This window comes from Pygoscelis adeliae, unplaced genomic scaffold (assembly GCF_000699105.1).
Source record: "Pygoscelis adeliae isolate BGI_AS28 unplaced genomic scaffold, ASM69910v1 Scaffold120, whole genome shotgun sequence".
NCBI lineage: Eukaryota > Metazoa > Chordata > Aves > Sphenisciformes > Spheniscidae > Pygoscelis > Pygoscelis adeliae.
The window spans coordinates 8,645,682-8,659,305 of NW_008824032.1; the positions used below are offsets into that span (position 1 = coordinate 8,645,682).

The 13,624-nt window shown below is 42.3% G+C and overlaps 1 protein-coding gene across 1 annotated transcript in view; it reads right to left on the reverse strand.

Annotated features, from left to right (window-relative positions):
• Positions 1-9,045: 9,045 nt before the first annotated feature.
• LOC103921724 (cell cycle control protein 50C-like) overlaps positions 9,046-13,624 on the reverse strand; it is a 10,264-nt gene continuing 5,685 nt past the window's right edge. Inside the window, exons 5-7 of the mRNA XM_009329740.1 lie at positions 11,668-11,805; positions 10,459-10,668; positions 9,046-9,352 (exon numbers count right to left, since the gene is read on the reverse strand). Coding sequence (XP_009328015.1) covers positions 9,165-9,352; positions 10,459-10,668; positions 11,668-11,805 — 536 coding nt within the window. The 3' untranslated portion in view covers positions 9,046-9,164. The remainder of the gene's footprint in view (positions 9,353-10,458; positions 10,669-11,667; positions 11,806-13,624) is intronic.

Sequence of the window (13,624 nt, forward strand, 5' to 3'; positions counted from 1 at the left end):
CCCGTCGGCGCCAAAAAGCAGCCCCCCCCCCCCCCGCGCCTCACCGATTGGCTCAGGCCGCCGCCGATCAGGGCGAGAACCCGACCCCTGGCGAGGGCGTCGGGCCGGGCGGCTCACCCGGCCCCGCGCAGCTGGGCGGGCAAGGAACCGCAAATTAACCCAAATGAAGATAGGCTGGCCAAACCGGCGGGAAGGAGGAGGGTGGCAAACGATCCTACGGCCAGAAACATGCACGGGATGTGCCAGATAAACTCGAAGGAGACGATCTGCAACTCGCCTCTGAAAGGTGGCATCTCCAGGACACCCTGTTCCCAGCGTGTGGTCACGGTCAGCTGCACCTCAGGGGAACAAATGCCGCTTGCTGACAGCTCCTCAATTTCTCAAGTCTTTCATCTAACAAAACTTACCTTGCAGGGAGGGGCTAAGAAGATCCCAGTTTCTTCCCCATTATTAATGTCTCTCCCATTAAGAAGGTGTGAGTTTTGGACAAGGGCAGCATTCACCAACCAACCACCTTTTCCCCGTTCAAGAGCTAGCATCTTTACTCTTAGCAGAGTGAAGTCTGAAGAACAAGCATGCTGAAGACTCCGATACAAAAGACTTGCCTTTTCCATCAGCTTCCAAGGAAATCATGCTCTGCCCGCCTGTATCCCCCCCAAAATAACTTTTGAGTAATGTTTGTCTGAGGAAAACCTGCCAACATGTCGATCACAGCTGTTACAAGTTTTATGAAATCAGAAGTGAACAAGAGACAGTGCAGACAACGTTACAAATACACAGCTCAGGCTACCTCTATATAAGCCTCCTTGCTTAAGAACTACTGGTCCACCTCTTACAAAAGAAGTAAAGCCCAGGATGCGAAACGGGGACAACTCAATTAACTTTGGTACGTTCCTGAAACTTTAAAATTATACCCACACCCTGTAGGAAGGGAACATTTCTTCCCCAGAACTCAGCATTATTGAACTGAAGTAATTATGGGAAATAATCTCTCAACAGCTGAGAACACTTAAAATTACACCTGACATATTCATACTTCATTTCTTTCTATGACACGATCACTATCACCTGTTAGGTAGATATGAGAATTCTTGGCACAACAGGCAAGTTTCACGGCAAATCCCAAATTAAAAAACTTAGCCTATTTACGTATGCTGTATGTCTTGGTTTAACCTCAGTCGGCAACTGAGCACCACACAGCCGCTCGCTCACTCCCCCCGCCCCTGGTAGGATGGGGGAAGAGAATCAGAAGAGTAAAAGTGAGAAAACTCGTGGGTTGAGATAAAAACCGTTTAATAATTGAATAACAACAACAACAACAAAGCAAGTGATGCACAATGCAATTGCTCACCACCCACCCAGTGATGCCCAGCCAGTCCCCGAGCAGCGGCCCCCCCCCGGCCAGCTTCCCCCAGTTTATGTACTGAGCATGATGTCACATGGTATGGAATGTCCCTTTGGCCAGTTTGGGTCAGCTGTCCTGGCTGTGCCCCCTCCCAGCTTCTCCTGCACCTCCAGCCTTCTCAGTCGGTAGAGCATGGGAAGCTGAAGAGTCCTTGACTAGTGTAAGCACTGCTTAGCAACAGCTAAAACATCGGTGTGTTATCAACATTGTTCTCACCCTAAATCCAGAACACAGCACTGTACCAGCTACTAGGAAGGAAATTAACTCTATCCCTGCCGAAACCAGGACACTGTGTGAGACATTCCATTTCAATCAAAACCCCCAGAAACCCAAAAATTATGAAAATGCCCAACAGGCTTGTGCTCGGTCTTCTAATTTTCTTACCTCCCTTTGAAAAGCAACTCTTGACCTTTTCAGTTAAGACTTGGCTTTCCACTGGTTGCCTGAGGTGAAGTTACGAACTCAGAAATCTGAATGATAAATTTTTCAAACTACAGCCTAAAACTCATTGGCACAATCACAGTTTATACATCCGTTAAGCAATTCTTGTATTTAATTCATGTTATCAGTAACAAAAATATGCAGAGATAAAATCCTATCCATAGCTTTACTTCCTAGCTCAACTTTGTTTGGGATCAGTGCCTTTTTTTATGATTAACTGCAAAGCCAGAAATGACAGTGCATGAAGAAAGCTTGTCCAAAGACTTTCTGTGATTTTTTTGGCTCTCACATGAGACCCAGCAACAGCGAGCTTAAAACATGGAAATTTGACTAGAAGCACTGGGTTTTTTTTCTTTACGGAACTCGGCAAATAAAACCTGTCCTTTGTTTCGCTCAGTCAAAACAGGAATGGCTGACACCAAAATTGTATGTGAACACCACTGATGTTTGTCAGTCTCGGATTCTGATGGCCGATCTCCAGCCATGGCTTATTAGTCATCAGAAGATAATACTATGAAAGACCTTAGATGCAGAAACCTATCTGCTTTATAGGCCTTCTAATTCTTGTAAGGTGTAGCTGATGACTTACTGATTATTCTTTTATTATTTTTACTTTTAGTGACTTTAATTTAAAGTAACACTGCTGCAGTCAAAGCAGCACACTGAGCACAGAACCAAGGTAAAAACTGAAGCAAGACCCCTCTTTCACAAAACTGATAGTACTTCAAAAGTCGCTGCCTGAATTGTTTGTAAATAAAATTCCCAGGATCTGAACTAAGACAGATCAGCAAAAGCACTCGTGCCACCACTTGCATTTGTCCATGGGCTGCTTTCCTTATGACCGTGTGTTATTTCGTCAGACTCCAAAACAGACAAACTGCACACAGCACTACTTTGGTGCTCTTCCCGCTCCCTCACCTTTTCTACATTTCCGTACTTTAACTCCGCAGGCAAGTCAGACCGCTACAGAGGTCAGAAGCATAGCAAGCCATAAAGACCTCCTGGCAGCACACGCTGCTTTCAGCAAACACCTGGGCGGGGTCTCAAACTCCTTCTGGATGTCCCACATTTGGATGGCACAATGCAGGCCAGCGAAAGCCAGCCCATGCGGGGACTGTAACCTAATTACATGACTTCGAAAGACACCCTGCCACCCACCAGGATGAAGCAGCACCGGCGCGTTTCCTTGGCGTCCAGCGTAAAATCACTGCTTCCGCCCAGCGCTGGGGGACACGGTCCCGTTGTCCTCTGCCACCGTGACACATTTATCGGCACACCCACTGCGGGGAGGAGTGTTATTAACTGCAGATGTTATTATTGTCCTGAGCTGTTGTGAAGCCTCTCTCTGCACTGTCAAGTAACTGCCACATTTTACCTCAGAGGCAGTGACACTGGCTCGGTACGTGTCCCCCAAATGTTAACTCGTTATGACAACTGGGGCTATGGGCAGATACTACTTCCTTCCTTTTTTCTTTTAACCATTCTGGTTTTGTTGACACATTTCTTTTTCAGGTTCATTGTCACTAATAATACAGTCCATAGAAAGCACAGGGATTCATCTAAGTTATTTGAGAAATCTCAAGAACTTTCAATCTAATGTTAAACCCTGAATCCCCCAGTATTATAACTGGGTTAACAGAGCTGTTAACTGAACAGTTTCTCATTACACACAGGAATCATTATGGGGAAAAAGGCAAATAACTTTGGGTAGCTGGGTCTGACACAGTAGAAAACCTCATTTTTTCACAAGTTTTTTAATTGTTTCAGTTTGAAAGGGATCATTTTTGGGTGCTTTAATGCAAAGAGACAATGGCTGCAATTGAGTGGGAGTATAACTAAATGGCCTTTTTTAGTCTTGTTTCATGCTGTATGTTTGTCAACAGAGTACACAGTACAGACTCAGTAGGTACACAGATATTTTTATTAGAGCTCTCTGAAATATAAGCTTTCCAGGGTAGGAGCTATTTTGATTTCTTTACTTATGGCAATTACCATTTGATATCATTTACATATTGCCTCTACTTGCACTGGACCAGAATCAGCCCTATTGTCCTTTTCCTCTCCTAGTTGGCTATACGGGGAAAGGGAGACAACTTTCGTCATGCGCTCATGAATGTAAGCAAAAGCCAAACAAGCCCCACTCTTCCTCTGCCTGGCTTCCCATAGCCTGGGGAGAAAGCAGGACACAGAGCAAACAAAAACTGCTCAACAATCCCTCTCTTGCAAACAAGAGGCCACCAGAGCAAAGGCAGCTGCCCAAGGCACTCCCAGCTCATAACAAAAATGTTCTTGGAATTGTAAGGAATAATGCAATTAGAGACAACCGAGTCAAAACACCTTAGCTCAAAAACTACGCACCGTAGTTCAGAGAGTGTGTACTTTCCATTGAAAACCGAGAAATTTTTTTACTTAACTTGGCTGCTCCCCAAAAATCATACGGGCTTTCCAGATCACGTGTCAGGATACACTATCATCTTAAGCAGCTCAGCCAAATTTCCTTGCCTCCATATCCAAGAGCAGAAAAAGTACTTTGCCCCTTCCACCATTCTCCCTCCTTGTGAGATTAGTTTTTTCTCAAATCAGCTCTGTCTCTCATACCATACTGCTCCGAACCGAGAAAGACAGCACCTTCTTATCATGTGACAAGCAACCGCTTTCTCTTATTTTAGATCTAAACTTAAATCCAAATTGGTATGCAGTCTCTCTTTACATTATCAAAACTTTCCAAGCCCTCCCTTCCCTGAACTGCTATCTTTGACTTTACTCTGGTATTAGTTTGGTTTCTCAGAGGAAGGAGAGAAAGCTTTTACTCTGTAATGCATCATTAAAATACATGGCACCTCATCCAAACACTATTATTAATAATCTCCATGCAACACAGCTGTTTATATAAAATAGATGCAGCATGTAACTAATTTTTCCAGATTCTATAGGTCTGTGATCATGCTAATCAGTTTCACATGAAGGACTCATCCTTTTATTTTTAGATGAGATGAGTTAAGCAAGTCTATGTTTAGGACACAGAAAAACCAACCAAGGCAGACAGATACTGGTCGTATCTGCATGAAACTATAAAGCCTGAAAAAGACTTGGAAAAATTCTGTAACTGAAGTGCTACTGAAATATCCTGTAGCTCTTGCTTCACTTTTATGTCTCTATATATAGATATAGAACCCATTAATGAAATTCAACCGTAAAGGGAGCTGGCAACCAAAAGTAGTACAACAGTTTTTGACATTAAAATACAGCTCTCTCTCATACCTCCCTGTAATTTAGAAATAAGATTTAAATTGCATGTAAGTTTTTCATAATAATGAGATATTTTCACCTCCAGCTATTTTTGCCACTGTTAAAACTGAACTACAGAACTCCAGAAGATAAAATGCTTCCATGTGTAACTGTCATCTTCAAAACTACAAATGAAAACATGTATTAAAAAAACCAAACCCCAGAAACTTATATCCCATTTACCGCATCTGTTTTAGTCCATGTTTACCATATAAATTTAGATTACATCTACTAACAGGAATCCTTTGTCCAGTTTTTCATTTATTAAATATCCACTCCCCAAAAGAAAAAAATTGCAGTAAATAATGTCCTCCTTTAGTTATCTGTTCTGGAAAACAGATGGGGAAAAGAAAAGAAAAAACCCCACACTTTCTAGTGCTTTAAGCATCTATGATATCATTAATTTCGGTCCACCAAACTTAAACCCCATTTCTGACATGCATCTTTCTTTTTCTGAGAGTGAAGGCAATAGGCAAAGTTCCATCAGCTCCAAGGGACTGAATATATGGCAATGACGCAAGGTAAGACTTTAAGTAGCAGTAACAAAGGAACCAGCGTTTTCCTTTGAAAGCAAAACATTTTTTTTAGTATTATGCTATTTTCTGAAGTGCTGGCATCTGTAGGAAAGGGGTTCAAACAATTTAATAATTTTGATATGCCAAAATATTACAAATAATGGCAATAAGTCTTTTATGGCTTAGTGATGTAGCACTCACAGTGGTGCTGTTGACTTACACTTTCCAGGTACAGCTCTTAATTTCATTCAGCAATCTTAAACCTGGACATCTTTGTACTGAACTGAGAAGTCTACGTAAGTTAATCTCTCATAGAAAAAGGCCCACTTACTATTGGTGGAAGTATGCTTGACAGATAAGCTAATTAAAATTCAATTTTGAAAAGTTTTACCAAGGCTTTTTTTTTTTCTTTACTCAAGACATATAATCTTAATTCATAAAATTGAATGTGCAAGGCAAAAGCAGTGCTGTGCCAAAGACACAGTATTGGTCATGACACTCCAGGTATTTTAAAAGCAATTTGTACCTCAGTAAAAGTGCAACATCTCTGTTTCCTTCATACCTCTGCTCCCCAAATCTCAGTATGCTTTCCCTGACCAATTTGACTTAACGATCTCCTAATAGCCAGAATAAATTAATTCAAAATCACACTGGATTTTTGTCTGGAATCATGCTTCGTTTGGCACTAAGACGATGAAACAAAAGGGGACAATCCCCTGAGACATGCCACAACGAGGAGCAGTTAATGATGGCTTTTACTGTCTTTTTTGTTAGGCCAGTCCTTCAGCCAGGGCTCTCACTTCTGTTTCAGCCCCTGCACAAGAGGGAATAAGGCAGCAGCAGCATAAAACAATTCTAATAAACATTTCGTACAGGTAGAGGAGTATTCCCCAATGTGGGCACTGAGGAACCCATCTACAAAATTTTCTTGAAAAGGCACATTCACGCAAGCTCTGGCACAAGGGGCAGACCAACAGCATAGCTGTAGCGCTGGCACAAAAGGCAGTGCAAGGACGTTGCTAAAACTTATTTTCCACCCTTCTGAGCAAGGCAGATTCCATCTGCTGGGAGCAGTTAATCAAAACTGCCATTCCTGTTGCTCTCATCCGGGCAGCACAATCCCAAATGACAAGACAGACACTGCAGAGCTGCTCAGAGTTAACAACAGTAACTGCTGGAGCTCAAGCAGCAGCTCCCAAGGACACTGTTCAGAGGATACAAGGACGATGTAAGACGTGTTTAAAGCTGTGGTAAGATGAAAAAGAGGTTTTGGGTTTATAAACAAAGACTTAGACAACTTCTGGGATAATAGAGAAAGGAAGATTTGTTTGAAGACAGGTTTTCCCTGTGGAGGGGTTTGAGGACCATGTACATTTCAAGAGAAGAGGTTCTTGCACAAACCTCTGGGAGATAATCGGCAAACTGTAAGCACTACTTGCTAGACTGTGTTTTCTAAGTAAGTTTTTTTTCCTGGTAGACACTGACTCACAGAAATACATACCTCATTATTCAGTCTCCTTTTACTAACATTTTTACCAGATACTTCATGAAGAAATAAAATCAGTGACGATCGCACCGTGACTTAACCACCCAGATGACATATAATTTCCTGCAAGTCTTCTCAGAGGATTTAAAAAAAAAAAAAAAAAGGAAAAGAGAAAAGGAAAGAGGCTCCTGAGGTCTGTTTGGAGCCAGAAATCCTAAGTTCAGCTTTGGCAGCAACTCCCATCAGGGCTTTCCAGAGGCCTGCATGGGATTACATTTTCAAAAGGACTTAAAAGGTTTAGGAGCACATCTCATTGTTAAAAGTATTTAGACTAATGAGCGTGAGCATTGCTAAATGTACTGCTTCATGCTCTGTCTTGTCCAGTCCAGGGAGGGGTAGGGTTCTCCCACAGCTCCTGACAGATTTAGACGCAAGGGTCTGAAATAGTGGAACCCTGTTTCTACAGCTTTCTGATGGAGGCCACTGGCCCCAACCAGGAGAAGCAGACGGGGACATCCACCTTAGCCCAGCAGGTCAGCATAAACCATTGACAGGGCCAGATTGTACTAACAGGCAGGGCTGTGAACTTGAGCAGCACCCCTCCTGCTGCTCATGGCACAATTGTGAAGCAGAGATTAAAGGAAACAGTACCTTCTCTGGCTGCAAACAGATTCACCAGAGGCCATCTGTCAAAGGTCACAAGCTCCTAAGTGCCTGAGACACTTTTAGAAACAGATGTGGGTGCCCTTGACAGTGGCACGCAGCCTCCCTGTGCCACATTCCTTTCTCTCGCTCTAGTCTGTGATTTCTTTCTGGTTTTAGTGTGGAGGGTTTTTTTAGGGGAGGGGGAGGTAAGGCACACGGAATACTTAGCAAAGGAATTAAAGTGTTTTATTCCATTTGCACTTTTGCAATAGAAAGTTTTTTAAAAAAAATTCGGATGTACCATGGTATACTTGACCTAAATTCTTCAGTGCTGTTCCTACCTTTTGTGAGGGACTGGAAATAACTTCTAAATGTGTAAAATTTTGAACATGAAACATGAAAATTGATAAGCCTATTCATGAGCTGCAGTGTTTACTTTCTGAAAATTAAGTTGACAGTTTTTCTGATGCTTTGTTTTCTATTGACAATAAATCACCACACCACAGAAATGAGGGCTTGAAAGGGGAAGAGACACTTCACGTCACGTAAGAGTCTGAACTTTTGCATGGAAGGGTGGGGTAAGTAGGAGTGCAATTGTGGCCTAATAGTTATATTAGGTAGATGTTTCTGCTAAAATGTTTAGCATTAAAGGAGTTTTTAATTTAAGCTTTCTATTAAATAATAATTTTAAAAATGTAAATTAGTGTTTTGATGCCCTCTAGCTTCGCAGGTTAGTCTCAGTACCTAGACAAACCCAATAAATTGGGTTTAAACAAACTCCAAACTCCTAAAAAAATGCCCTGTGTTCAGTCATAAATCGAGTATCAATCTGTGATGAATATGGTGCGCTAAACTGCTTGCTTTTTCAGGATAGCTGAAAAAGGTATATAAAACCTAAGCCAAGCCATTCAGCCCATGCATGTGGCCCACAAACAGATTTTAGCACCAAGTTCTACCTGCTCAAGCTTTTTGTTGGATCAAGACCTCACTTTTTACTCATCCAAAGCTCTATTTAAGTCAAGAGAAATATTGTCTGAATTAAGGTCTGAGTCAGAAATGAATATGGACCCTTACTTCTGGCCAGACATCAGTACCCTAAAATTTCTTTGCCATTGCAATTCTAACCCACTACGTTCTTTGAAGCTTATCTCACTACAAGATTCCTAGGAAACAATTTTAGGAACACACATACATTAATAAGAATGCAGCCTCAGGTAAGTTTGGTTTTGGATGATGGAATAGCACTGCCCCTCAATTTGCTTACGTTCACCAAACCTGTTACTGAAACAGATCCAGAGCTCAGGGGAAAGAATGAAAGGTCTGTGCTGCACGTTCTTCATTCACAGCACACCTTTGCCTTTGTTCAGAAAGCCAGGGAACCTTATTACTTCTGAAAGTGTGCTTTCTTTTTTCTGAGCTTTAAGTGGATGGCGGTTATGACAAAGCCTGTCAGGGTTGCCGCTGCGCCAGAAACCACGTAGGCAATTCCCAGGAACGGGTTACTTCCTCCGCTCCACACCACGGTTGAAAGAATCACGTACTTCCTCCCCTTGAATTTGGTAACAGGGAAGTCTGATAGAAGGATGTTAAGGTTTCACTAACAAAGTTTACATTATTTCCAGGAGGAGAAAAAGTAGTGGTAAATGCTCAAAATCCTTTCAAAGGCATAAAGGGTCTGGAGATCTGCATTTGCTGCAAAAATTCTTGATCTGTGATGTCTCTGCTATTCTGGGTCCAAAAACCCCATAGCAGCTGGTGGTAAGAAATCCAGTTATTTTAGATACAGTCTCTGTGTGAACATGGAACTACTTTTTTTTTCTTACATTATAACTTTCAGATTCATAATTTATGTAACTGCTACTGCGTTAATTTGCTATGAAAACTCAGTTAAAAATGAGCCTTTTGGGCAGCTTATCATGATGATACTCCACATATTCTCACTGAGGGGAAGTGCTCACCTCTACCTAGTATGTTGTCTGCCCACAAAGTTATATGATTTTACCTTTCACCTCTCCACATGGACGCTTTCAGAATGGAACTGTGCTACAACATTTAAAATCATAGCTCTGTCTGCTGAGAGAGAAGAGAAATTTATAGTCATCTTGACAACTCCTGCTGACAAGGAGGAGCTAGTCAGCAAAGTTCACGCTCTTCAGTGTGAGAGTGCATTTTCACCAGCACAAAAGTTCCTGTCAGCACGTGGCCCAAATCCGCCAGAGGGCTCTGCTGACACAGGCACCCTGCACAACTCTCAACGGCAGGGATACCTCTGGCACTTTTTGCACCCCACTAAGGGTGTCTACACACCTGATTAGGCCACTATTAAATACTTCGGCTGAAAAAACATCTTCAACCATCTTTTCACGTTCCCACTCTTCAGTTTTACTCTTCGTGTAAAGCTCCCATGTGCTGTCTCCAGCCAAAAGTAGCCCCCTCAGAAATCAAATCCAAAGTCACGTGCTGCCATTTGAGTAACATGTCTTAACTCCATCTGCACAGGCTAAAGAAAATCCACTTGTAGTGTCTCATCGCCCTCAAAACTAGGTCTTTTCATGGTGATTCAGTTTGGGGTGTTTTGCTTGGTTTCTTTGCCATTTTACTATACAAATCCCATCCACTTCCATCTTGTCGTAACTATCTAATAGTTAAGGAGTGTCTTGGGTAATATGAAAGGATACTATAGGAAATACGAAAAGTGTAATTCCCTGCTGGGAGACCATCCGCAAACTGCCTTATCCGGCTGAGACGACGATAAAGATTTCTGAATGTAGCAAAGGCTGACACTCGCATCCAGATAATGAAGTCGTCATTTATATAACCATTGTTCCTTTCATCTTCTTCATCTAATAAATATACTGGTTTCTGCCAGTAAGGAGGTCTTGCTGTCCCTGGTGAAAAAGAAAGAAACCAGGAAAGACATACTGTCAGTAAAAACAGTGGCTGGTTACTAACTTTTGGGCCTACTCACAACCAACACAGAATAGGAGATATGAAAGAGACACTAGACTCTGTCCAGTATTGAAAAATTATATATGCTAGATAACACTTTTCACCCAAGCGTCTCCATTCACCTCAAACGTGAATGAATAGAGTTTAACAGTACCCAGGGGTTGCTACACATTAGAAAGATCAAGCAGAGGAAAAACCAAAGTGACCTGCACAAATGAAAATACTGTTTATTCTGGATTCTTGCCTCTTCAGCAAGCAACGTACTCTCTATAAGGAGGAGCTTGCCTTCATTTTTATACATTAATTTATTCCTGTAGGCACCTTTTTGCAGTCTAACAGCACAGCCCACGATAGTTAGAATCTGCCATATGAAAACTACTTAGATAATTAACTCCTGCATATTGCATCCAGCACAGCGCTGCCTTGATCCAGAATAGGGAACTTTTAGTCCCACTTCAATATAGATTAACCATAACAAGGAAACAGTCTTAGCAAACAGCTGTTTGAAAGAACTAGTGAAGATGGCAGTTTCACTTGGCTCACAACTGCCTAAGAATCTGCAAAGGCATGAAGAAGGAAAGACGTGACAATGCAGTTCTCCTTCATAGGTGTTTTCAGTAGGAAAAAAGAAAATGACTGTATCCTTGCCTTCTCTGTACAGACTGAGTGTTACAATAAACTATACAGAAGGGCGTGGATGCGGGCTAACTTCAGTCTTCCAAAACTTTCTCCCAATTTCTATGGGTAGTAGAAAAAAGAAAGTAGTATTTTGGCTAAATCTGGCCTCTGCTCTCAGTCACCCTCTAAAGCTGCTTCTCCTACCTCCTTTGGGAGGTATTTCTCCCAAAGGCAATTCCCATCTCAGAATGGGAGACCTCCACACACAGGGAGGGAGGGAAGCCATTGAAAATCGGGAATACCGGTGGAACCATTCTTACCTGCAAATGCAGAAGAGAGATTGTATGATTTTGGGTTGCGAAATTTCACATTTTTGTCTGTCCACCAGCTGTTTCCAGTCTTCAGCAGTGGTACTTGAATAACAGATGATTTAAGATTGTAAAACAGATCAATAGTATCTGCAGGGAATACAAGCAGCAATACATATAAGTGAAAGACAGTCATTCTAGCGGCCAGCATGACTAACAAAACTTGACACATTGAAGCACCTTTCAAATGAATAGAAAACAAAAAAAATCCTGGGAAAGGTTTCATCATGGCTGTGTACAGAGCACTGTACACTCCACAAGAATAATTAAGCTTCCAGAGCCTTAGAACTTGGGAAGTTTTAAAGAGTGAACATGCTCCTAACAATAATCCTATTGAACCCCTGTGCAGAAATATCTGCAAGTATCTTGTGTCCATCAACTCCTCCGTAACTAACTTCTTTGCAAATCACTTTTGGAGCTCTCTAGATAGTTACAGAAGTTACTCTCCTAAGTCAGCTTTCCCTAGATTTTCTTTGATAGTTGTTCTGAACAAATTGCTTTGTTATATATAACGTGTTTTCAGGGAACAGGGGAGATGAAAGCACCATCAAGAGAATCCATGATTCTTTGAGAAAATTTTGCTTTAGTTTTATGCTAATTAGGCCTTGTCTACCAACTTGGACGTAAACACTTCCTTAAATCAAAAACTGTTTAGTTAAAATTGTGCTTAACTGTGCCATCCTGTTTCGCTGGGCAAAAAGCATTTGTTTTTATCCATTGTATTTTCCTCCTCAGATTAGTTTAACATAAGGCAAAAACATTTTAGGTCTCATTAACATTTACGTAAACACCTAGGCAGCCAATGAGATGACGGGCAGGGATAGTTAGGTGATATAGATGGGGAGGGGCTGCTTCTTAGGAAACACGAAAAACACAACTCAACTGCATGAGCATCAATGAAAACATACTTTTTTTTATCCTGCTACAAAACCTGTGTTCACACAGCTCCTTAAGGCTCAGATGCACTCTTCTGAGTAAGCGATCATTCTGTGCCCCACTACGTCCCCAGCTGTTTGTCACTGGTTTATTAACAAGACTTGCAATTCTCTGAGCCCTGCCTGCTTAACTGCTTGTCTGACTGCTCCCTTACCTGCTAGCTTGGGTTAAAAACCTTTCCTATGGGAGGAACTTGGCCACCTTCTTCATTTTACAAAACAAGATTAGAGAGCAATTAGACAACCAGATAAACCGTCAAAAGTGAATGGGAAGCACCCTCTTTCACAGCAGCGGGGCATAAATAAGCTACCAGAGGGGGGATTCAGACATCACCCCCTTCCCCCACATCACCAGCAGCTGGAATACGTCATCATACTGTGCACTAAGGACAAAGGCAGACAATGGGAGGTTTACCCTCAGCATTTTAAAATCTTACTGTCTCTAGTTCTCTGCAGGAACACTCTGTCCTGCAGCCAGGGCTCCAGAACAGTGTGGGCTGCGTGCAGGTAGCTCTCCTGGCCTAGGTCTGAGCCCAGTCCAGTAAATCAGACTTCCAGGGGAGCAGGTGGGTACACAGGCAGATGAAAATCAAATGGATCTAGAAGGTACTGAATGCAGCGGCCCTTCACAAGTCCTCTGGTGTGGATGGCTCAGCTGCTTAGAAAACAGCTGCTGCATTGCCAAAACTGCTGCATGGAACAGGTAAAAAAAAAAGGGGAGGGCAGACAAAAAGGATAGGTGGGGTAGGGGAGAAAAGTCTGTAGAAAGTTTTTTGTCTCCTCTCCTCCCAAAGAAATCCATTCTGAAATCCGCCAGTATTCATGGCCAGGAGCCCTCTAGGTTGCAGCCTAAATGTAGGCAGATGAGCACCCGAGTACATGTGACGCCCATCTACAAGAAGGGCTGGAAGGAGGATCTGGGGAACTACAGGCCTGTCAGCCTGACCTCGGTGCCGGGGAAGATTATGGAGCGG